Source organism: Streptopelia decaocto, assembly GCF_964273445.1.
Source record: "Streptopelia decaocto genome assembly, chromosome: 11".
Taxonomy (NCBI): domain Eukaryota; kingdom Metazoa; phylum Chordata; class Aves; order Columbiformes; family Columbidae; genus Streptopelia; species Streptopelia decaocto.
Window position 1 is genome coordinate 8,433,781 of NC_138666.1, and position 25,159 is coordinate 8,458,939.

Genomic DNA, 25,159 nt, shown 5'->3' on the forward strand with positions numbered 1-25,159 from the left:
TCCTGACAACTAAAATTAAAAAGATTTGTCCTGTTTTTCACAATTTGAAGCCAAGCGTATGTCAAAAACACACAACCGAAAACAGGCAGAGTTGAAAAATATACTGGTCACTTTTTATTGAGCACCAAAGTGGCAGAACCTGCATATGTCCAAGCACCAGGGGCACAAACCGGGACGGGGCTGCCTGAGGCAGCGCTCGAGAATCCGGAAGGCCGTGAGCATTGCTAGCACACAGTGATACATGGGAAACTTATTATAGCACCAAACATGCTTTAAAGTGTACACAGGAATTTTAAAACCAACCGACATTAGTGATTTCCTACTGTGCTTCACAAGACTGTTGTTAAGCCGTTTGTCTTTGGAAAGGAGACAACTTCTTTGGTCTGTGCTTTCCTTTCAAGGTGTGATGGATGTCAGGGTTGAAACCAGCATTTGGCTGAGTCTCTCCTGTGGCTTTTGTCTCTGAGTTTGATAATCAATAACTTGAAAAGAATTAACTTCAAAAAAAACCCCAAGCATTATAGCACCATGAGGAAGGGTGATGTCTTTGATAACACAAAGTAAACAGAAATTCAGCAACAAATTATTAATTTGTCAGTTTTCTTTTAAAAAAATTCCTTTTGGAAGTAGAATATATCTTTAGCATCCCATCCAGCAAGGTGGGCAGGTATGTGCTTTATTAGCCATAAAAAAGCAGCCACTGAAGTGAATGTGTCCACTCACATTAAGCATATTTTTCGATGCTTTGCAAGATTAGGTTGTGATCTGAAGTTTTAATCTTGTAAATTTGTTAATGCCCAACACAAATTTTTCAGCTAGATCCTCACAGGTTTTTAGGCATGGAATCTTTTATTTTAAAGTAGAACAATTTGGAATTTACTCTTTGGGGCTTAGCAGTAATCACTGAAGGGCTTTGCTCATTTAATCGGAAGTTGATTTTTTCTGCAAAAAGTAATGCTGTAAAAACCCAGTCCATCTCACTGAGCAGCACCAAGGAGCAAGGCTGCATTTAGACTTTCATTATGAGCTTTGTTGCTTTAAGTTATCAAGTAACGTCAACAGCAAAGCAGCAAGTTTCTGGCCTAAACTGAAATTGGAAGGATAAAATATGGATGGACGCCTCTCTCTCATCAGGAATTAAGATATCATTGCATAAAGTCGTACATGATAAAATTGTAGGAATAGATCTGTCCAAACATGGCGTTTCATTTCATACCTTGAACTTGGAACAAAGGCACAAAGAAGTGAATGGAGTTAAACAAATGAAGATATTTAGGAAAATGCTCATCTGTTCCTTTGCTTGGTGAAGCATCGAGGAGTGTCCCTGTTTATCATAGGAAACAGAAGAGCAGTTTGGCATCTTTCATCTCTCCAGCTGCAAATGTCATATGCAAAGTATCAAGGGTTCTATAGGTATCTTAGCTCTGGCTTAAGCCATTTGGTGAGTGGAAAAAAATCCCATAGTTTGTGGGTGGAAGCAGGCACTTGTATTTGTGAATTGGGTATTTATATGCACCGCTACTACTCAGCGCATTAAAATGCTAATTTTATGCATGTAGATGGGGACATGTACTAAACAAGGGAACAAACATGGCTTCTTTTGCCTAGCAATTCTGGGAGATTTGTCAAAATGAAATGCAACTGTCCCTTTAGGACTGCCACAGAAGAGGAAAACATTAATCGAAAAGGCGTTTTCCATTTTATAATGCTAAACAGGCAAAAGAAGCTGTAAGGCCCAAATACAAATAACTTGACCTTAGGGATTTATAGAAGCCAACATAAAGGTACGGGACTTCTTAAGAGCAGTTGCCCATCTGCCAGACAAGCCTTTTAATCACACAAATTTATCCTCCTTTTGCTTTTCTCTTATGTTCAACAAATAATCCAGACTTCAGTCCCCTTGCTGAGGTTTTGCAGGTACAGAAACACAGATTTACATTCTGTGAGTATTAACTGTGCTGGCTAAAAGCAACAACTTAAAAAGACTGGCACGCGTGTGCTTAGATATTGCAGAAAGAAATCTAATCCATCATTAGCTCTCAATCTGCAGCTCACCAGACTGAGCACCTAAAGGAAAGTAACTTAAAATAAACAACATTTCTAAAACCTGTTTTGCTCCTCAGTCAGAGTTCCTCAAATTCTTAAGATTTCAGGTTTAGGCTTGTAGACTGGATGTCAAACTTGGTGAACCCTAGGTATAAACAGGAAAAGAAGAAACCTTTGGGCTTCTTCAAACTTATGAAAAGGCATATTTAAAGTAGTTTTTTGAGACAGGCAGGCGCTGGATTTGATCCAGAGACCCCCTTTAGTCTTACAGTCTTGCCTATTTTAACGCAACTGAGATGTGATATTTAGGTACAACTCTGACGTCACTTCAATTTTATAATACTGAGTTATGTTCACGGTCATGAAATTTGAACCGGTCACATAATACGCACATAAAGGGTGCGCTGTTTCAGCAGCCTGATAAAGGGGCTGTGGCTTCTAGAGATCTGCTTGGAGGTATTTGCATTTCAGCTCATCAGCGGTGTGGTTTCTTCCAGGGATCGCATTTCTGCCCCTCCTGATAGGCTTAAAATCTAAACTCATCCTGTTCCTGGAATAGCAAAGTCTTTTATCACCGATGGGCAGGGATCAGGGTAACGCTGGAGACGTGGGCGTGGAGATTTGGGACCAGAGATCTTCCAAAAGAGAAAACTGTTGGGTAAAGCATTCCTTGACAGAGTGGTCCAGCTGGGTGAAAATCAAACAAAAAAAGAGGAATTAAAATATTTATCCTTCCTGGGATGTTTGCACAGAACTTGTCCTTATGTAGCTGTGTAATGTGAGCAGTCAGCCTGACGTAGGTACACAAAAGACACTGAACTGCTTTGTTTTCCTAATTGCCAGTTCAGCTCAAGTAAAGCTGAAAGTGCTGAGAAAACCATCTCGGGACAGAACCTTTGGTATAATAAACATTTTCATTCTTGCCTAATTCAAAACCTGATAAAATGATTGGAGCTTTTTCAGTTGGCTTTGCTCTGGCCACAGACACATACTCACATGAGTGGGTCACAGTGTTCAACTTTTCACACACATAAAGTTATCCCACAAAATCACCCATGTGCCTAAGTATTTGCAAGACTGACCCGTATTTCACTAAGTCCAGCTTTTTAATTTGTCTTGCAGGAGCAGTTACATCTGAGTTAGAAGAAGCCTCTCAACAGAAAGTTTAAAGTCCTAAGGCACACCAAGTTTTGCAGCATTTATTTTTCATCCTGAAAAATAACTTCATCCTCTAAACACCCACAAGGCAAAGGTTCCTCAAAGAAATCAGGTGCATCTTGTCATATCAGAATAAAACGTGGGAGAGGGAGAATAAGAGTTGTGAAAGACATTAGCTTCTCCATGGACAGTTTGCAGAGCTCAATCTCCAGTGCCCCAGGTTCTCAGGATATTTTTACAGCACTGTCTGTCAGCAAAGGGCGTTTCACGGAGCCTGAGGTATGCACCTGAACACAGTTTTAAGGTGCTTCATTATACTGGCATCTTGACGAGACATAATTTCACCCTCAAACAACCATTTCCTTAAATAATTGCATTCTAAGCACCAACTATTTTCACCCAGCTTTCCCTTCCTCCACAGCATACTTACCCAGACACACCTTCGATTAGCCTAAATGCTTCTGCTGGTTTTTCACGTAGCCGACCACATTGTTGGAATTGCTCCCTGTAAAACAAATATTAGCAAAGTTAGATTTTAAGTTAGTCCGTGGCACAGGTTTTCTCAAGATTCTCTAAGTGGCACAGTTTTACTGGTCTCATTAGTTAGCAGTTCTCTGGGAGAGCTGTGACAGCCCACTGGGTGGAGGAAAGGAAATCTTTTAGTTTTATCAGATAAACTGGCCAAATTTGGCTGTTCATAAATCTTATAATATCAAAGATGTTGTCTAGTTATATCTGAATATCACTTCCAATCAGATATGACTGTCCCTCTCTACATCCAAGAGTCAGCAGAAACCAGGAACTTCGAAGCCGCAAAAAAAAGAGATTTTCTGGAAGATCCTCCTGCTTTCTGTGAGACACATATCTATCAATTTGTGCAAGGGACCTGACAACTCTTGTGGTTGCAGATAAAAACAAGGGACTGATGCATCTCTTATCACATACCACAATACAAGCTCTTGGCAAAAGACCCTGTGCTTTTGACAGAGTTCTGTGTTCATCTGCAAGGAGTCCTGGGCCATGAGTAAAGCTCCAAAAATATACTTAAAAATAACAAAAGGTTATCGGATTGGGAGTTTTTCAAGCCTTGTGTGGGAACCCCTGGCAGAAGGGTCCACCACTGAACAGAACACACTGTGTCACAGCTGGAGATGCTGATTCTCAAGAGTCCACAGTCAGGGCACTGCAAACCTTAAAATAAGATTTTTGACCAAGGCATGGAGAGTTGAGGTTGAAGAATCTCTTTTTGCCACATACAGACCTTCATTTCAAACTCAGCAAATCCCTTGTAAGCAATGCGATAACTATAAAGCTTCATAGTAGCAAACACTTTACACCAGTGGCTTACCAAAATACTCCTTGTAATACTTATGCCTCAGGTTGCGTCCATCTGAAAAAGAAGGTACATAATGAGAACATAACCAGTCAGCCTTTATTCTTTGTGTTAAACTCCAGCCTTCTGTGTACAGCATGGAGAAATTATGGATATGGGAATAATAACCTCACAAAGAAGAACATAAAAGATCTCTGTAGCTGAAGTAGTGTAGGCTGCTATAAACCTCTTATAAAACTGTTTAAATTACTAAACTATGTGGATACAACTCGCTTTCCCTGAGATTGGTTAACTGCTGGCCACTAGCATGTTGTTATTTTCAGTGGCTATGAGGCAAGGAATCACAGACTTTCTCAAATGAGAGAAATTTTGGTGAAAATTTCATACCATCTATTAGTGTTTTAAATAACTCAGGTTCCAGTTAGGTTTTTCTTTTAACAATTATATAATTATTTAAGCTCTTAGGAATACCTCATGTCAGAGCCATATAGCTATACATTACATTAGTTACTACGGATGTCATTGAAGACATATATAAAGAATACAAGAGATGATTAAAAAGCCCTGGAAAAAAAATCTTAGCATTTTATGGGAGCAGTTCAGAGATCTGGTTTGCTGCTTCCCCCGGCTTTTACAGTGACTAAGTGGAAAAACAGATGTCTCATGTCTCTACACTGAGCTGACTTGTAGCCCAGTACAGACATACATGTCCTGCTATTCAATGGAGTTCCACCTACCCAGACATGTTATGAGTTTTCCTGAAAAATAGCTTGGTGTACTTAAATTCCTTTATTGGGCAAATGTGTCTTCAGAATAAAGTGAACACGTTTTCGATACAGAAATCAAAATCAGAAGTCAGGCCTGGAATTTGAAACTCATATTCCTTAGTTAAGTGTGTAGTAGTATGTAAATCTTTCTATTTTTGTGCTGCGTAATGACGACATATGCAGGTTACTACCTGCTCTGCTTACACAGTCCCAGAGGATACAGAGCAAACAAGAAGCGTGTTCCATGCTTTGGGGACATAGCTCAGCCAACACCAAGGACATTAGAGACTTGAGAGTGTTGCAGGGTGGGGACTGTCACACACTACCTGGGCCTTGGGCTGCCCAGAAAACCCAGGAAGCCACTGGGAGCAGATGTACCACCAGGTCTCCTTCAAAAACAGTGAAAATGTCCTTCCTGGTGTTTGCACGACAGAACAAGAAAGGAAGGGAGATCTCCAGTCAACTGACCTGGATTTCCACGGAGCTTGATGCACTGGCCCCGGTTGGGGATTCCTTCAGCCGTGTTGCCCGGGTTGATGATGTGGCATTCATAGCCTGTGGGGCAATGCAGAGGCTCATCTCCATCCTCCGTGGTACTACAGGCCTCAGCTGCAAAAGAAGCCCGCAGGTCATAAATCATGGCTTTAACACCCACAGGTAACCCAAATACAACCACACAGCCACCTCTTGCGTCTTCTCCCAGACAGGATCTCAGACTACTTCCCATGTAAGGAGCTGACACCTCCAAAGAAGCCTGGCAAAGCAGGTGATCCCGCTCACACCTGACACAAAAACTGTTGTGTCCAGCTCAATATGAGGAGTGCAGGTCGGCCTGATCGCCTGGAACAACACCCTCCCCATGGGCTGTTGTGCAGGGTCCGAGCGAGGGCTGGAGCGCGGTGAGGACACACCACCACTGCCACCATGCTTGCCATGATGGGTGGTTCCTTCACGTGGCTTTTCCCTCCAAGCAGCCGTAGGTCTGTTCCAGCCAGTGGTTCGGGCTGGGTGAGGAATCAGGGAACATGACCGGGAAGCTGGCAGTTTGCTGCTTTGTTCTTTGCTCCACACCCATTAATTACTGATGAATTTAAACTTCAGCTGTGACTCACTGTGGAGTAAGGCAGAACCACCCCCTGTTACAAACAGAGGCTTTAATCGCCATGACCCTGGATAGCCAGCAAGCATGGACCAGAATGAGAAAGTAAAGCAGGACCCACAGGCAGTGTTTGTGTCCATTAAATGTACAGACTATGCAGGGACACTCCACCCTTTCATTTGCCAGGATTTTAGTTTCAGGGACCTCTGCTGTAATTCTCATGTCATGACTGATGACTATTATTTCACTAATTACTCCCTCAAGCTGAGATGAAGGTGTTAAGATAAGAAGAAATAATATAAGTATGACAAGGATGGATGAGGAGGAACCTATTTTATCTTATTTCTAGCAGTGCAACTGCATTGAGCTGGAGGAAGAATTTTCTCTTGAAGAACTAGGAGTTTCCATAATAGATGAGAGTCAAGGTTTGGTGAGTTTGATACCATCTGTGTAAGACCAAAGAGGGTAATTTATTGGCACTACCTGTGTCTGACTAAAGCTGATCAAAAGCTGGAATAGTCTTTCCATGAAGAAATAAAGAACTTCAGGCATGCATACACCTGGGAATGCCTTAAGAAGAAAACTTCTCTTCTCACCTCCCCATTCCCTCCTTGTTTCAATGTGAGGTACTGGAAAAAAATAATTAAAAGATCTTTCCTCATGGAATTAACCTGAGAAGCCCAATCTCATTAGCAGTCTCCAAGCTTAGATGTTCCAAGCTTCACGTCAGCTTGACACAACTTTGCAGCAGTTTGCCAGGGCTCTTGTTCAAAGCCGCCACAGCCCCAGCCCAAGGCATTTGGGTGATGAGGCCACTTTGGATTTAAAAAGCTCCTAATCTGAGTCCACCCACAGTCTATTAGGAAGCTGGCAGAAAATATGTGTGTGCTGACAAAGCCTTTTTCTAAAAAAGAATTTGTATATTTCTACTTATTCCAAGAATGGATACAAGTCCAATTCCTTGGAGCATTCCTAGTGCTCTGCTGGACAAGACATATCCATAAAAATAAACTGATTTACTGCACCAGAAACTAACTCCCAGCATCAGATACTGTTATTCCTATGGAAACTCCAGACACATACGAGCAGCCCCAGGACCCCTACATCCCTGGCAAGCCCCGTGTATGATGAAAATATTATTTAGTGCCTTTGTATAATTCCTGCTACAGCAGAGAAGACAGCAAAACATACTGTACCTTGTAGGACTTCCTCTGGGCCATCCAAAAGCCACCCATTTCCTCCCAGCCAGCGGGGTTTGGGCTGAACCAACCAGTCTAAAACTGTAAAAGACAGAAACAAGAAACCACAGAGTCAAAGTGCAGCAGTGACAGGGCACACAGTTATGGAACATCACAGATTTTCTCTAACAGCCAGTGATGAGGGTGCCAGGCTCCCAAATGATGGATTTGAATTTTCAGGAAGATACTTATGTTCATGCTCTTGTCCCAGTGGTGAGAGAGCCATGGGTGTTACCCAGGGCCCCAAGAACCTGTTGCCATAAAGGCCAAAGACACTGTTGTTTCCCACCCCATGGCATGGATCAGATGAGACAGCTGCCTGGCTTCTGTGAGCTCTAATTCAGATTGGGAATACTTCTTTTCCTGCACATATAATCCCAAGAAAAGAACTGGCCTTGAGTGATTTCTGCCATGGGTACTGGTGAAAATCTTGCAACACCAGCTGGCCTTAGGTAATTTTTCGATTCAGCAACCCGAAGTGTGGAAGCAAAGCTTTATCCTCACCTCATACCCAACCCGTGCCTCCCATCTGAGACCCAAAGCACGTGGGGATAACCACCATCATTTCTGCTTGCTTCTCTCCACCACAATTTGATCACTGGGTCCACTCTACCTGGCGGTGGCTGCACAGACTCCAGGCAGGCGTAGATGCACCCATTGTAGCAGCAGCGCTTGTGCCTTTCGCACTCGGAGTCCGAGCGGCAGCTGGGCACCTCGCAGGCTCGGTCCGGCAAAGTCTGGGGGGGCGGAGGGCAGCGGTCGTTCTTCTGGTAGTGGGAACTGTGAGAATGAAGAGGGTACTCATAATCCTTGCAAAGAAAAGAAAAGGAAACAAAGGTTTGGCATAAGGTGGATACCAAACATCAGTTGAAACAGAAAAGGGATTTTCAAAGCGGTTTTCAAGCATTCATGAGGCAGGAGAGTGAACTGTTTAGCTCACTGAAGACAGAGCTATATGATCACCTTAGCATGCTGCTTCGGAAACACTAAACCACCAAGTTATCATGTGCAGCTCATTTTATAATTAACATTATTGTAATGACCATGAGATGGTAAAAAAATCCCTTGAAGTCTTTTATACTTGTCTAGGAAACAAAAGACTCCACGTATCATCGTGATGAGCACAGCAAAACACTCTGATAGTAAAGCAGTGGAAATGATGACCTTGCATTGCTTTAAGGTTATGTCCCCAAAGGGACCTGGAACTAATGTCCCAGGTAGCATCTGCCTCCTTAATAGGCTCCTTCTATCTTCACCACCTTCTTCTGGACCAGATCTTCTAGGGGAGTGGTACAGAGTCTTTCAATCTTACCCACTGTGGGATCCTGAGTTGTTAACTTAGAGACCATTTCTAGAACATGAGATGATCTGGGTGAGACCTGTGTGGGTGATAGCAGCTTAATCCCAAAGAAAATGCAGCCGTGTTTGACTACAGCAGCAAGGAGCCCAGCTGCTCATTGCACACCGAAGGGACAGGGGAGATTTAAAGTGGATTAACAGGCACAGCATTTTACCAGAAACGTTTATAAGAGGCGGCATTTAGATATTATTCACGCTGGCAGCATTTTAGCAAGAAGCCAACTCCCTCGGGAGAGGTGAATCACCCAAGCCCACTCCTTTCTCACCTGTGGCTAAACTATTCACCTCTGGGCTTGAGCTCAGCTCCCCAGAGCAGCACAAAGTACCCACAAAGGGCAAACGGTTCTCAGATTAATTAACACACATTAATAAGCTCTAGTCAAATGAAAAAATGGATTCTGGATTTATAGTTTTAAAAGAGCTCAGCACCTAGGCAAATGTATGTGGTGAATACTGCCATGCACTAGCTAGCAGGCTTTTGAGTTTAAAAGTCCTGTATATACTTGGCCCCATCACTGTTGTGTTTTGAAATCAGTGCTGAAAAACTGGAGTTGTTATTCCAAGAAACAACATGGTGCAACTGTCCCTGAGGGGTCTCCAGGAAATTTCACCATCAAGCCATGGAGAAATTTGGGGTGAGACTAAATATCCCTCGTTATCTCCACGCTGCTATGTCCTCCTTGCTGAAACCTTCCAAGAGCTTCTGTGCAGCACGTGTGACTTTGCGAAATAGCATGTCCCCAGATGTACTGACCAAAAAATGTCCCAGCAGAGGCCCCAGGAGATTCATTGCCCTGGGGACTCTGCTGTGACGTGTGACCGAACAGTAATTCATTATCACTAATGGTGAAAACAACGTCATCTCCATTCCCTTGGGACAATTTGCAATGCTGAGAACGAAGGCAACCCCAAGGGACACCAAAAGAAATAACGCACTACTGATGTGAGAAGGTTTAATTCTATGTTCTGCCATGTGTAGAATCGTATTGATAAAGTGGTGTTTTTTACCACTTTTGTCTGTTCCTTGAGCCATAGGTAGGTGGAAACAGAGAGCAGCAAATTGCTCTCTGCCTGGTTGTGTGGAGATGGAGTTTCAGTCAATGCAGAAGCATAAAGAAAAGTCAGGATGATTAAAGGTTTTAATTTCTGGTACAAGGTGAGCATTAAGGAAAATCCATATCCTGGTTATATCTATACCTGGTTAAATAACATGTGTGTGTGTCTGTGTGTGAGAGACTGAGAATTCCTAATATTTCCATAAACAACAGCCTCCTGCCATGTTCCCAGTATGAGCCTGCCCTGGTCTGAATATCAAGAAACAATTTTCTTTTGCTTTTCCCTTAGTTGTTTCTACCCAGTAAACAAGAAACTCCTCAAAACCACTTCCATGAGGTTGTTTTCCCATGAATTGATGGGCTGTTTGAACCACAAGATAGGTTTGGAAGAAGAAGAAAAACCCCATCAGTAATAATAATTTTGATTATATTTTCCATGTTGAAGGGTGTAAGTTTAATGCATCATCCCACTCCTCAAAAAAGCTGAAAAAACACCATCTTTGAAATAATGTGCTTTTGAACTGAATATAGTTAAAATTCAACTTTTTTGCTGCTGTTGGATTTTAAATAGAGAAAATGCTTGGACCAAGTAAATTTTGGGATATAAGATGGCATCTAACAGTAAATCTACACAGTTCCAAACACCTAACAGGCCTCCTTGTTTGAGGGAGCATTCATCCTGGATGCTCACAGTTTACTATTCTATTATGTGAAATGTTAGCTGCAGACTGAAATGTAGTGACCAAAATAATACTGGAAAATAATGAACACATGAAAAAACCCACACTGAACAATTACTGCAGTTGCTTCACAGATGATTCAGAAACCAAAAAGCCAAAATTACAATGAACAGTTGGCTCAATGACTGAGATTTCCGTTTGGGAACAATATAACATTAGCTGAGTAACTTTGTACCTCATGACCTCCCTGCCCATTTTTTTTCTTCCCCTATTGCTCTGAACCCCTTCCTTTCAAAACTTCATGGTCAAAAATATTTTCTGGCAAATTTGATCTAATAAAACCATCGCCACTTTTACGTATGTTAAAATCCTGGTGGGAAACAGGATTCCCTCATTCACAAAATAGCCTGGTTAAGGATGTCTCCAGGTATGGGTTACAAGGTCTTTTTAAAAACTCTTCACAGTTTGGCTCTGAACATAGCTCAGATTTATTATTTTTACAGATTGTGACAGCGGTCAAAATTTCTTCAGGAATTTTTTTACAATGCAGGAGGCAAAGTGTTGTTTCCCATGGAGGCTTATTAAATCATTTTAATGACAATATTTTCCTTAGAGATACACAGAATCAAAGTAAGGGGAAAAGTTCAGAGTTCAGCTGAGCAACCCTGGAGGTCAGTAAAGATGACGAGGAAAAACCTGAAAGCAATCACTCACTCCCATCCCATACTTTCCATAGGAACTGTGGGATGCAGTCTGCCTCCAACAAAAACCTAGATCTGTTGTATTATTTGTGTCTAAAACTGGACCCTGGGCTTGTGTCAAAGCACAATTCTCTGCCAGTTCATACTGAGCACAGCCACCTCCGAGACCACACGTGAGGTTTATTCTCAGCCTCTGGTCACTAGGTCTTGCCCCTGGCAGGTATTTCCAGACACTGACCATAAAACACCTTTCCTCTGAGAAGTGGCAAATATCAGACTGAAGGAGGGTTGAATAACCTGAATGACAAGACGAGAACAAGAGGAATAATATTTTCCTGCTCTTTACCCTGGATTAGTAGTTCTAATGTCTGCAGTACTGGAAGATTGTGGCAAAAGTAGAGTGGGCTCACCGAAGATGCACGACAGCAATTAGAGCTCCCATGGGAGATGTGCTCATCTGGTAGGAAAAAAAGGGTATCTCAGTGTTGATTTATGACAGCTAGCTGGAGGGTATGTACATTGTTGGAAGAATATTACAGCAGCTGTGAGGAATTCTTCATTTCTGAAATTCTTTACAAGAAGGCTGTTTGGGTTTTTTTTCTAAAATGCTTCCTGCAGTTGATGCTGGAATAACATCAGGGGTGCCCCAGGTTTTTTCAATAGACATGTGGGTGTCTTGCTAATGAACTGAAGAACACCCCCAGGTAGCTCCCTCCTTCTGACCCTGGGGAACAGTCCCAGCCTGTGAAGGGGCTGCAGAATCATGGAACAGTTTGGGTTGGAAAGGACCTTCAAAGCTCCCCCAGTGCCACCCCTGCCATGAGCAGGGACATCTTCACCAGCTCAGGTTGCTCACAGCCCCATCCAGCCTGGCCTGGGATGTCTCCAGGGATGGTTCATCCACCACCTCTCTGGCCAACCTGGGCCAGGCTCTCACCATCCTCACTGTTACAAATTTCCTCCTCATGTCTGGCCTGACTCTCCCCTCTTTCAGTTTAAAACCATCACCCCTTGCCCTGTCCTAACAGACCCTGCTAAAACAGCTGCAAATCACTAAACCTGAGGAGTGTCCCTCTGGCTGTGAAATATATGGATTTGCCAAGAGCTGGAAGCCCAGCTCCTCCATCCCCACTGTGCTGCCAGTTTTTTCTTCTAATTGTATTTCCTCTCCTATTTCTCCCTTCTCCATTCCCACTTGACCCCTCCTTGCCAACCAGCACCCTTCCTCAGAGTCCCGAATGGAAAAACTCCTGGACAGAGCTCAACCCAGCTCCTCACAAACACCTGCTTGTCAATTCTGCAGCCGGCAGTTGGGTGGATGAATTGCTCCTACTGTGGACTCAAGACTTTTTGGACTCAAACAACATCTCGCCTGGTAAACTCCCTCCTCCTCACCACCTTTTCCTCCAACAGACCTTGCCCGTGTCCTTCTGGAGGTCCCACAGGGATGTCTCTGGCCCATCTCCTGTAGGGCTGCACGTTGCTGTGAGCATCTCCATGTGTCACCCACCTCTCCAAGTGACTCACAAATCAGCTGTTCCACCCACAGCCTCTGATTTTCAAACTGCAGGGAACATACAGCATTTGGTAGACAAGAAAGCCTCTGGGAAACAAGAGGAGCTGCCAAAACAGACTTTGGTTGGATAAGAGGATGGAGAGCGGATGCCTTTCTCCTTACAAGGCTTTGAGAAGAAAAAAGAAAAGCATCTTCTGTTTTCCCTAGATAAGCTGTTTCTGTCAATATGAGCAATTCTAGCTGAGCCTGCCAGATTGGTAGCACCTGGATTCACAAATGCCAGGAAAAACAGTCCTTTGAAGAACTGCAGGTTGAAAGAAGAGGATATATCTTCAGGGGACTGGGCTCTGTGCCTCTGCAGAGCATGTTATCTGAAGATCAACATGTAAATTCCTGTTCTACTCCTGTCCTATCTCTCTGGGTCACTTACTTCATAGCTCCTATTAAATTTGAGCTTTGTATTGAAATATGACAAAAGAACATACTAATAAATACACTTTCCAGTGAGTGATTTCACAGGAAAAACAGCTCTTCATGTCACCATTTTCCAATTAAAGTGCAAACTAAATGATACACTGTCCCAAGGGAGGCTACAATGAAGAAAATTTCTTGTAAAATACTGGGGTGCCTTTCAAATATGAGCACAATGTTTTCTGCAAACTTTCAAGGAGACAAGAACACTCTATTTCAGTTCACTTGGCACAAGCAACAGAAGTGTCATGCTTCTGAGTCAGCAATTGCACAAACCAAACGTCACTGTCCCCAAACATCACTCTAGATGTCAGGGGCAAAAAAAGCATCCATTTTATACTAAAAGCTTTTAAATATGGCTGCAGATAACAGGTGGAGGGATCCCTCCCTGACACCAAGGAGCTGCTTATGCACGTGCAGTGGCTGGAAGATGCAGTCAAACCTGAGCATGAGAGAACAGGGGCTTCCACACAAGAGATTCAGGGGGCAGAAACCTTGGGTCAGTGCTGGCTTTTAAGGGCACTTTAATGGAATAAGGCAAAATTTCAAATTCTTTTTTTTTTTTCTTTCTAAACACCAGGTCCTGAAAGTCAAGCTATCAAATTATTTTCCTTTTTTTTTTTTTTTATTTAATAAAAAAAAATTCCTCCATGACTGTCCCTACCACAGAGTGGTGTGTGGCTCAGACAACAGAACAAGACCCAGCACCATCCTTTTCTCCACTCACAGTAACTTTCTGCTGCTCCAGTTTCAATTCCAGTGCTCTCCTAAGCACCACTGCAGATTTGGAAATGTTGGTTGTGCTCAGTACCCCACTGGTGAATAACCACATGGTTTTTTTTCCCCTCTAACACACTGGGAAGGAACAGCAAGTGCTCCCTGGGCACACAGGGGACAATCTGCAGCTCTGTGCTGTTTTCTTGCAAGTCTCCTGCCCTTCTCTGGTTTGTTCTTACTTGCGATGGCTTGAGGATAAGAAAGTAGCTTAATGTGCAATGAGCACATTACTCTGATCTGGAGGTCTCTGCTCCAGTGATTTACAAAACCCGAGGCAATGCCACCATCCCTCTAGCACACATTATCACTAGGAGTTGAAGACATTTACCCAAAATTACCCCAAAAGGCAGTGGAGGAACTGGGCAGGAAAACATCCTCCCTGCTCTAAGCAATGAATAACGTTATCTTCACTATGTTTGTCCTCAGACACATAGGTTTTGCACTCCCCTTTCCTTATTCATGCTTCCCTTGCTGCCCTGTGAAGCTTCTAGGACAAGCAGTGACCGCTGCCGTCCCCATGTCCCCTCACCGACCCCAGCGTGCTTTACACGCTTCCCATCGCAGCAGCTAGGTGGCAAAAGTTTCGTACAGCCTGGGAAACTTAATGCAACCCTTTTATAAAGAGACAGCCTGCGGATTCAAATAATTCTTATTCTAAAAACAATACACATACATAAGGAAAACTCCCCTTTCACGGTGAGCAGACCCAGCTCCCCCCAAATCACGCCACCGCACTTTACTCACATCATATTTCTCCGTCATTTTCAGATGTAGAGCGCGTTTCCAGAGAGTCCTTGCACTGCCTGAATCTGGCAGCAAAACTAAGACACACAAGGCTGCGGTGAAGATCTTTTTACAGAAATGCATCTCTGACAGTGCCCTGGATTCCATTTTCCCAAGGAGAGATGAAATAAGGAGCCTGGCTTTTGGGATCCGGACGATTCAGAGTCTTGGCAGGGCGGGAGGGAGACGGGGAGGAGGGAGAGCGAGGGCTGATCGCCGGTGAGAGCCGCTTTTCGCCGCGCAGTGTCTGGGAAAGGAAAGGGGAAAAAAAATAAAAAAGAGCCCACAAGCAGAAGCCAGGAGCTGCCGTTGAACTTCTTTACTCAAAGTTAGATCAGGTTCTCAGCTCACATGTTCACACAAAGCACATGTTCTCATTGAATTATAGATGGGAAGATTACTTGGAAAGATTATTTTTAGACCTTTGTTCCCAACATCTGGCATCCTCAGAGAGCCCCATTCAAAGCCAAAGCGTGGGATCAGATGACAGCTGCCGCAGGGGGAAATGAAGGTCTAGGAGGGGTGGGCTTGGCAGCTTCCAGCAAACAGCTCACCCAAACTCCCCAAACTACTCAGCTCCCCTCTTGTGTGCTTCCCACTGTGCCCTGAGCTGTGGTTATGGATCACGTTTTGACAAAGTGATAACTTCATACGAAGATTGCTCGAAGGAAATGATTTAAAGATGTGATAAACATGCAGGGGATTTAGTTAAACCAAGTTGATGTTATCTTTCTGCAAATGATTTCGAGGAAGACGTGGCCATTGAGGAAAAAGGAATTCATACGCATGGGTGGGGAACAGGGAAGGAAGGTGGTTTAGAAATTACAAGACCAAACGGAAAGTGAGGAAGGGGACGTGAGTCAGCCTGTGCCTGACAATGGGAGAGACAGAGAGGTTGGATGGGGGGTGTGAAACACCTACATGGACATGCCTGAAGGACAAGAATGGACTTCTGAAATCAGGCTGAAAGCAGCCCAGCATCCTGCCTGGGATGGGACGGAGGCAGGTGCCAAAGAAAAACTACGAGAACAAGGCAGCTGTTCCATATAGATGAGTATAGATACCTGTACATGTATATGTATGCATGCATACAGTTTCACAACCTTCAGTAATGTTGTCCAGGGCTTCCTGAACCAAATGTGAGGACTGTTTATTTTATAATCCTCCATGTATACCTCCTCCAGCAACTTATACAGCCTCCACGTGGAATGAAGGAGAAAATGGAACCACAAAGTTGGTTGAGATATAAACACTGAGTCCTGTGTGTCTTCCATTTACACAGACCATCGGATTTATTGTATATCTGCTGTAAAATGTGTCTGCACAGGAGTCTTTTAATTCTTCCTTATATCAGAAAGCTGTGGCAAGTCACTTTGATCCATGCCTAAGTGTCAATAGCCACATGTAGGTGGTAGCCAAAGGATTTCACCTCCAAGCTTGCCAGAATATGGTGATGTGAACCTGAAGAATGAATGAGGTGTGGGTTTTAGAAGCTCTGTATTGAACTGAATGCATTTAGTTTGTTTAGAGATGAGGGGTTTATAGGGCTTCTAGCAGTAACTGTGCTTTGGGACAGTCCTGTCCACATTTCTACCGCTGTGGAAAGCCCTTAGCAACACAACATTCGGTTCATGCCTGGGAATTCAGCTGGTAAGAAAAGCCAAGCAGGGGCTACTGCTGTGGGGGAAAAGTAGGGGAAAAAGAGTGAGGAAAGAAAATGGAATGTTAAGTTGGGAAAGGTCGCCTCCCTCACAGCTGCAATGATATAAGGGTCTGCCTTGAGTTTCTGGACTCCTAAAGAGGTCTGATCTCGCAAACGTCTTGGAGAGGATCTTGAGGGAGATGCAATGACCATATATTGCTCTGTGTTTGTAGAACTTTCAGCACAGCTTGATCCATAGGTTATCGCTCCTGCAAAAACAGGAGCTGAATATAACGTCAGCTGAAATCAACAGCTGTGCCAGAGTTAATGAAAAGCACGCTCAGCTGCCTTCAGTACATCCAGAGAGGAATATATCATTACCATAAGACTTCTGCTTGTGGCTTTATTTGTTATTGCTCAGAGAGCTTTTTCTGACACAAGAGGATGCTTCTAATTCCTTTTAAAAACAAATCTCCTGTTTGTTGCAATATTAATACCTGCACCTTGATAAAGCGCCTTTCAGGCACAACCAGGAGCTCCCACAAATGTCCTGACTCCAGTGTCATAAGGTGACAAATGACATGGCTGGCTGCTCAGAATAAACAAGATTTTTTCTTAGAGTATTCCTACATAATTTATGTCTTTGTGCTGATATTTCACTTGTCTGTCCTCTTGCTGAAACCCAAACCAGCGTGAAACAACAACTGTTCACGATAAATCTCCCTAATTTAATTTCATTTTTGTTGTTTGCTTCGTATACTTGCAATCCGGACTTGGAGCGACTAATTCTAAAGATTAATAGCTACCTCAGACACCATTTACTGGCCTTTCTTTCGGCAGATATACGGCTTCGATGTTTACCCAGGAGAAAGTAGGGTCTGTGCATTACAGTTCATGGACTATATACCAAAGAAATGAGAATTCTCCTGCAGGACCAAACCTCGACAGCTGGTCATGGTCTTCACATAAAAAGGAATGTTGGCGTTATAACACTTAGGCCACCTGCACACAACCATCTCACCTTAACTTCCCAAAACACTGCATGCAATGCCTGGGCTGGGTTATTCCTACTATCAACTGGGGAAACTGAGGCACAGGGTGGGTGAATTGCTGAAATTAGACCTTCTTCCATCTGCTAGAGTTGGAACAGCTCAGCCTCAGCCAGGGCTCTGTACTCATACTCAATAGGGAATTCTTGATGCCACTCATTTCCGTTCCTCACATGCTTCTACCTCCAGTCTGTCTTGGAAAGTAGGCAAGGGATTTTACATTTTAATAGCGTTAATAAAAATAGCTTTAGATGGCAACATTGGAAAGAATGTTATTTCTTACCTTTTCTGGATAGTCTTCTTCTTGGTAGTCCCTGGCAGGGCTGTGTCATCACAGGACAAGTGCAGGACCCCATTTCATATCCATGTTCTCCTTCCACTTGGATCCCAGTGCACACCTAAACCAAGAGAGACTTTAGTCCACTCAGTTATGGAGGCTCCTTGCTCCTGCTACAGAGCAGTTCGTGTCTTATCAAGGACAGTTTTGAATGGCCCATTCAGAAAAGGAGAAAAAAAAATAAAAAAGAAAAAAAAAGAAGGACAAAAAAAAAAAAAAGAGAAAAAACAAGAGAAGCAGCTTCAACTTTCTGAACAATTTCTTGTTTAACAAAGCAGTTCTTGGCAAGTTTGTGGCTCCAACTATTAGTATAAGGCATTCTTAGCAGCTTGTGAAGTAATTATAGGAATCAGGCACAAATCTTCAGCAAACACAGCCACCAGCAATAATTAGAAATTTAAAATTCACTGCTAAGCAGATTTCTGAGTGACTTTAAATGCTAGGTATTTGATGATGTATGATGTTCTAAAAGCTATTATTACAAGAAAGCGAGAAAATTATCTGCCACTTTCTCTTAAACTACATCTTATCTAGACACAACAGTTGGACCACAGTCATTTACATTAAGTGGAGCAACTCCCTCTGGTGCTGGCTACATCTGGATCAAGTTGCCGTATGGATATCCTATGCAAAGTGGAATTAGTGATGCTGGTATAAGACATTCTTGTACTATTATAATGTCTTGGCTAAATTTGGTTTCAGCTTGTCTGAAATCTTGGGCATTGAGCAGGCAGTTAGACTGATAGCTGGAGAAAAGCAACAACTATAGAAACGTATACAATTATATCCACACTGAGCGATCAGCCCAGGGAAAGCGTTAAAGGGAAAAGCCACATGCCAACCAGCACATCTGGCCAGGTGCAAAACATACATAAACCAAGCAGCAAGCAAATTTTCTACTAGTGGAAGTTCACAGTGTGCACAGTTGTGCCACTCGTAATAAAACGATTCTTTTCTCTGTGCTTGTCCAGGGAATACACAGTACATCACTAAGTCAAGATTCTTCTGCTTCAAGATTTGTGGTACAGTTTCTCACACAAAATTCCTGCTGCCTTCAAGGATGTTAAATGAGATCGCTCCATACATCATCGCTAAGCAAAGAATTGTCTTCTGTGCATGAATCTGTGTGAATTTCCATTCCACAAATGGTTTCAATAAGGCAAATTCTGCAGTAACATAAATTGCTGTCAAATGATAGCGAGAGAATGTGGTTGAGACTTGAGCATCTCCCCAGGACCTGTGAAACCTTAAGCATCATTTGTTACAGCAAGGAAGATGTATCTGAATAAAAGGATGGGCATTTTATTGGGCTAGGAGAAAAAAATCACTTCTGGAACCAGGATTCTTGCTGCCTGATTAGAATGAATTAAATAATGTTTTTAAAAAATGTTCTTGGGGAGGTTCTGAGTGAAAGTCACGGGGTGTTTGTACAACCAAGGAAAAATGTCTTGCTCCAGCCAAAACCAAGTGAGGTAGGTCAGCCTAAGCCAAGACTTCCCCTTTCCCAGAGGAAAGATCTGACTTTTAAGGAAAGATTATGTCAAAGAGAGAATTTCCTCAGAGCACATGACTCCAGCAGCACAAGTTGACTCATTTTAGCTTGATATAATCACAGAACCTTCATGCCAGAGGTTGCTGCAATTCCTTATCTATGGCACTTACCAGCCTGCTCTTTCCTCTCCATGTTCTGCTGCCAATAGCAAAGGATGATGGTTTTCTGGGGTCAAGCAGGGTGGAGATCATTGAGATTATATTTTCCAGCTGGAAGACAAGGTTACAGCTGCTCTGCCTCCCACATCTCCTGCACACCCAGGTGCTGGTGGCCCATCCGAGGGGTCCTGCCTGATGTACCACTGTGGGAACAGGGGTTTTTGTGGCTTGGGGGAGACCTGCAGGTGTGTGCTGGGATCAGAAAAGGGTGACAGACACTTCCCAGGGCTTCTTAGGTGTCAGGTCTATCAGGAGAACAACTCCACTGACCACAGTGACAAATAAGATCAAGCTCCTCCCTGCTGCTCTCAGCTGCCTTGTCAATGCTCAGCACTGGGGACTTACCAGTCAGATTTAGACTCAGGTTTAGGAAACCAGCAAAAACAAGTAAATCCAGAGTGGTTTTGTTGTGAATATGAGCACAGAAAAACTATAGCCCTGATTTAGCTTCCCTCAGCTATATGTGTCACATGAAATTCATGGAAACCTATAGGAAGTTCTGGGCTCCCCAGCAATGACAGATGACGTCACTTTTATCTGTATGGTCACCCCTCTAACCTGTGTTTTGTGTAGGATATCCTAAAGCAGCAATATTATATTTTTTAATTTTTTTTTCTTGCCTAAGAGCCCAGCCAGTGACTGGGATTGCTCACTGCATGGACCAGCAGGAAAGGCAGTCCCTTACCCATGCCCACTCGTGTGATAATCAAAAATAAACTGCAGCATCTCTTCAGGGATGACACAGTGCAGATAATACATCCCCTCACCCAGGGGGTTATTTTATGGCCAGCCCTATAGGAAGACACCAAATCTGGGTTTCCAGTATGGATTCATTCCTTCTCTGAGCAGGAAAAGCGGGCTGTGGTATCTGTGCCAGATGTTTGCTACCAATGATCTCCACTGGGAATTTATAGGATGAAATAAAAGATCAAAAGCAATTCGAAACACAGACAGGTGATTCTCTTTAAGCATCTGGCATCAAGCCCTCGCAAAGCCTGGCAGAGGTCAATGTTAAGTGGCCCTTGACCATTTGGAAAGGCCTATTAAAAGAATATGGAGTGTCTCTACTTTTAACTAGCTTTATTGCATATGAGATATAAATTAAGCAGATGAATGTTATTAGAGAAGCACTCTTATGAATGCTGCATCCCGCTAAAAATATTAGCAAGAAGTCTTCAAATATATGATCAAAATGTATTAATTAGGAGGCAGAACGGTACTTAGTCTGGGGGGGAGGTTTGCCTTTGGGGTGCAGCGTGCAGCTGTGCATCCGCTGTGACGCTGTGTGCTCCGAGGAAACGACTGGGAATCCCGAATAATTCCTCTGGGCGGGACCACCCGAGCTGTGGTCCTTGCCCACATGCCGCCTTGTGCCAGTTCCCTCCGGGGCATTCTTGTCCCTAAGTCTTTTGTCTGCAAAGAGGCCTCTGTGAGCAGCTGGTATCCCGCAGGGAGGTGGGAGAGGAGGTTGGAGGGGCTGGGTTGGAGTGGGGACCTTTTCCCTCTCAAGTCAGTGGGGATCGCTGCATGTTTTGGATGCAGGGGGACGTACTGTGAAGCTCTTACACTGCGACTGCCGAGAGAAGCCGAGTCATGGGCTGGAAACCTCAGTGGAATCTCCCCAGAGGACAGATTTCACCCTAAAATGAAAGACATGGGGAGTTAAGTCTGTGGATCACAGGGATGTTACGGCAAATCTGCAGCCCTTTATCTTGTCCTGCACCACATAGCCAGATTTAATTCCCTGGGGGCATCAACACTGCACTCAGGGAGTCCTGGCCCTAAAAAAGCAGAGTTGTGCTTTCGGGGGGTCTGAAAGAAGCATGGAACACACAATATCTTTCTTGTACAATGGTAAGGCATGAGTCAGAGCAAGGGACCACGCAGTCATGTCATCACAGACACTAATAAAACCATGTAAAAGGCACATACTGCTGGAAAATTCACAATTTTACATGTGACACTGAAACAGGGGTTATTCAGTGGCTGATTCCCTGCACAGACCCACAAAGACTTGGCCAGGGCCAAGCCATTTGGTTTGGGGGTTGCACCCCTCCGAGTTTGAAATCCCCCTGCCTGTAGCTGCAGAGACAGATGGTTTCCCATAACAAAGTGTCCTGCCTACATCCCGAAATAGCAGCTTAATAAACAAAGTGCCTGTCAGTGGCACCTGCAAACACTGAACAAGGCAGATGAAGTGCCAGATATCCATCAGCATTGTGCTCGCATATGATTTCCTTTATGAAACCTTTAACCTCCCCTTCCCACACACTATTACATGGGAACTCCCCCAGTCTTTGCTGTGGCTGCTCTGAGGCAATGGGAACTTTGGCAAGGACACAGAGTGATTTCCCAGCTCCAAGCACAAGGCAAAATGTCTTCAGAGCTCTGAAAATAATTCGGCTCCTGACGTCAGCTCTGAGGATGTCAGTGCTGTCCAGAACAGCGGGTGATGCGCACCTGGAGCTGTGCTTGTACCCCAGCACAGTCTCAGCACCCTGCAGATCCAGCAGCCGGGCAGTGACCTGGCAGGACAGGGAGCATCATTGGGGTTATTAAGACTTGCAGTCAGTAATGTTGTTTCAGAATTTCTTAGAAGAGATCCAAGGATTTTGGAGCCTAGGAGTCACATTTGCTGTATCATCCCATTGCTCTTAAGCAGTTTGCTGAGAAGGCAGATAGTTTTTCTCCTCTTATCCAAGGACCAGTGTTAAACATGCTATAGAAAATCCCACTTGCCTTTGACCTCTTGATAAAAGTCTTATCTGAAGCTGGGTGAAGATAGACAGCAGTATTTTGAGCTGTTGCAGACTGGGCTTATCTGGGAGTGTTCCCTTTTATGTCCCTCAGCAGAGTGTCTGGAAGTCAGTACATATGTTTCCATCATCTACCTGGTCTGAAGGGGTCATGCAGGCTCTCTCCTGTCCAACAGCTCTGAGTGGGCTGGATCCCATTCACCACCAACTTCTGGTGCCCAGATGGAGCTCAGGCTCTGGCTTCCATCCTTGGACGCTCCCTAGGCGTTGTTTTGAATCTTCTTTTGGCGTGGGCATGAAATACAATCAGATGTCATTGCAAAACCAGAAACCAAGAGATGCAAAACTGGTATTGCAAAGCAAAAACTTCCTGCAAGGAAGTTCCAAAAACTGCTTGCTGACATGCACAAATGCCCTTGAACACCTGGGGCTGAGCCCTCTCCAAAAGCCCTCTGGGCAGACAGACAGCTTTTACAAGCTTTGTGTGTGGGGAAAACACGAGAGACCTTAGGCAGTGTCCTTTTTTTTTATATATATACCCCTAATTAAGAGGGTGCATCTCATAGCTTGTATCTTGCCCAGTTTCATTCCTCAGCTGGGCACAGAACTTCTCTTAGCAGTCAAAATGTAATTTTTTGAAGGTGCTGAAAGTGTTATAGAAGGGGTTTCTGCCCCTTGTGTCTCCGTGTGAGGTCCTGAACAGCAAGGTTTAGTATTCCAGCTGAATTCCTTCTGAATCGTTCAGCAGTCTGGGAAAGACACATGGAGAGTTTCCACCTTTTATCTCAGCACAAAACTTTCCATCTGAATAGAGTCTCTTTAAACGAGAAAGTTATTGTCCTCCAGCGAGCCACTCATTTTCAGGATGACACTAACTTGCATTTTGCCACACATGTTGCCTATTAGAGTGTTTCCCATTCCGAACATAAAGGGGAAACATGAAGGTACTTCGGCTGCAGCCGCAACCGATGCTTCGTGTTCACTGCCACGTTCAGTTCACTGCACGTTCAGTCCGCTCTGCTGTCATGCAGCCGCAGTAAAACACTTGGACAAGGCAGAGAAAGAAGAACAGAGAAGGGTGTTTGCATTATGGGAGAACAAAGGCATGAGAAATGGTGACATCTCTGTTACAAAGTCAATGTTTGGGATATTGCACGGAGACTTCAGCAATGGGCTTTCCCTACTTGTGCAGCAAAACAATCTGGATGTTATTAGCTGAGCACAAACAAAAACTCTCTAAACACCCTATTAGCACCAGGCAGAGATTAAAAGCAGGGCTAAAACCCAGGCTGTATTACGGACCTGGGTTTTGTCATTAGTGCTGACTGTGGCTACAGAAGATGGTCACAACTCTGACCCTCATGAGAATACACTCACAGCTCTGCCTGACACAGCTGCTTTTGTAACATTCACCACGCAAATTTTATATGCTGGAAAATATTTATTTTGGCTTTGGTTCAATGTTCTAGTTAAATATTATATAACACTATATATGTTCTATAGATTTTGTATATATTTCTCTATAATTATATGTGTTTACATATACATAAACTTTAATCTCTGGCACGTTCCTTGTTTGTTCATGCCCCTTCAAAAAGTAATGGATGAACATCATAACATTCCTAATACAGGCTACTTAATACCTGCAGAGTGGGTACAGGGCTTGCCAGAGTTTGAATTCAGATTTACGCTCGAGTTTTGCAGGAAAACCAAGACACTCCAAACTATTATCAGGACACTAGAGAAGTGTCCAGGCCAGACTAGAACATCTGGTTTGTTTGGACCATTCTTGTAGCATGTTTTTATAGTACGGGATAAACATTTGCAGTTGATTTGGCATGAGTTTCAGATCCCCCTCCAAGACTACCTGTCTTTCAAAACCATTAACCTATTCTTAAGTGTAACCAGCCCTAACAAATCCCTTTTTTTCTGGCTAGCCTTCCCAGAAGTAGCTGCATTATTTCATCATTCATATTTCCTGCATTCTCAGAGTGTTAAGGGAACTTAAAGAAGTGAGTAGGTGAATATTCAAATACTTTTTCACAATACCTCTCCATCTTTTCTTTAAAGTCTTGAATTTGATTTTTTTTTTCCAACTTCCATCCGGCAAGCTCTTTGGCAAGAGAAAGCTCAGATGAGGCTTGACTCCTTAATTACATTATTGGCAGACTGTGGCATTCCTTTGTTAATTTCTTGATCTAATTCCCCCAAAGAGCTGCAAAAAGGAGAATAGTGGATTAATTTAATCATAACTTCTTGTGTGGTTAAATACCAACTCCTTTATTGGCCACATACATTTGAGTGCCCTGAACTTCATCTCTTCCACACAGAGTAAAACCCTCTTCCCCGGGACATTTTTTTCCCTTCAGACTAAAGTCCATGTGTTGGGACTAAGTGGAGACAGAGGATTCAAAGCACGTCTTATTCCATCAAGTCCTTCAGTGACAAAGTGGCACAGCTAATCCAGGTGATGACTGAAAGGACACTTCCCATGGCTCCTTGAAGCAGCTGTGGGCATGGAAAGGGTCCTTGTAAGGAGGATGCATTGTGATGCTGAAAGTCAAGTGTTGGAGCAATGAGTCTGCTGGAGGTTTTTTGGGGACTGAGGTTTGCAAGCCCCACATCCATATTTTGCTGAGCACATATGCATCTGGAGAGGGAAAATCCTTCTCATGATAGATA

At 43.6% G+C, this 25,159-nt stretch overlaps 1 protein-coding gene across 5 annotated transcripts; it reads right to left on the reverse strand.

Annotated features, from left to right (window-relative positions):
- Positions 1-91: 91 nt before the first annotated feature.
- Positions 92-18,042, reverse strand: WFDC1 (WAP four-disulfide core domain 1). 5 transcript variants are annotated; one of them, XM_082063171.1, is made up of 9 exons: positions 17,958-18,042; positions 14,945-15,230; positions 11,847-11,893; positions 8,255-8,421; positions 7,600-7,683; positions 5,773-5,913; positions 4,553-4,594; positions 3,635-3,709; positions 92-2,733 (listed from the first exon to the last, which is right to left on the reverse strand). In XM_082063171.1, the coding sequence occupies exons 2-8, from the start codon at positions 15,089-15,091 to the stop codon at positions 3,651-3,653; spliced, it is 687 nt and encodes a 228-aa protein (XP_081919297.1). In that variant the 5' UTR covers positions 15,092-15,230; positions 17,958-18,042; the 3' UTR covers positions 92-2,733; positions 3,635-3,650. The 5 variants fall into 5 exon arrangements, with proteins under 5 accessions (XP_081919297.1, XP_081919295.1, XP_081919294.1 ...); XM_082063169.1 differs by lacking the exon at positions 17,958-18,042 and adding an exon at positions 15,406-15,604; XM_082063168.1 differs by lacking the exon at positions 17,958-18,042 and adding an exon at positions 15,385-15,604.
- Between the last annotated feature and the right edge of the window lie 7,117 nt (positions 18,043-25,159).

Coding starts and splice junctions, on each gene's coding strand:
- WFDC1 (XM_082063171.1), bottom strand. CDS start 15,091: ATGGAATCCAGGGCACTGTCAGAGATGCATTTCTGTAAAAAGATCTTC. Junction 11,894..14,944: donor AAATGACGGAGAAATATGAT/GTGAGTAAAGTG, acceptor TTTTCCTACCAG/ATGAGCACATCTCCCATGGG. Junction 5,914..7,599: donor CCCAGAGGAAGTCCTACAAG/GTACAGTATGTT, acceptor CTTCTTTTGCAG/CTGAGGCCTGTAGTACCACG.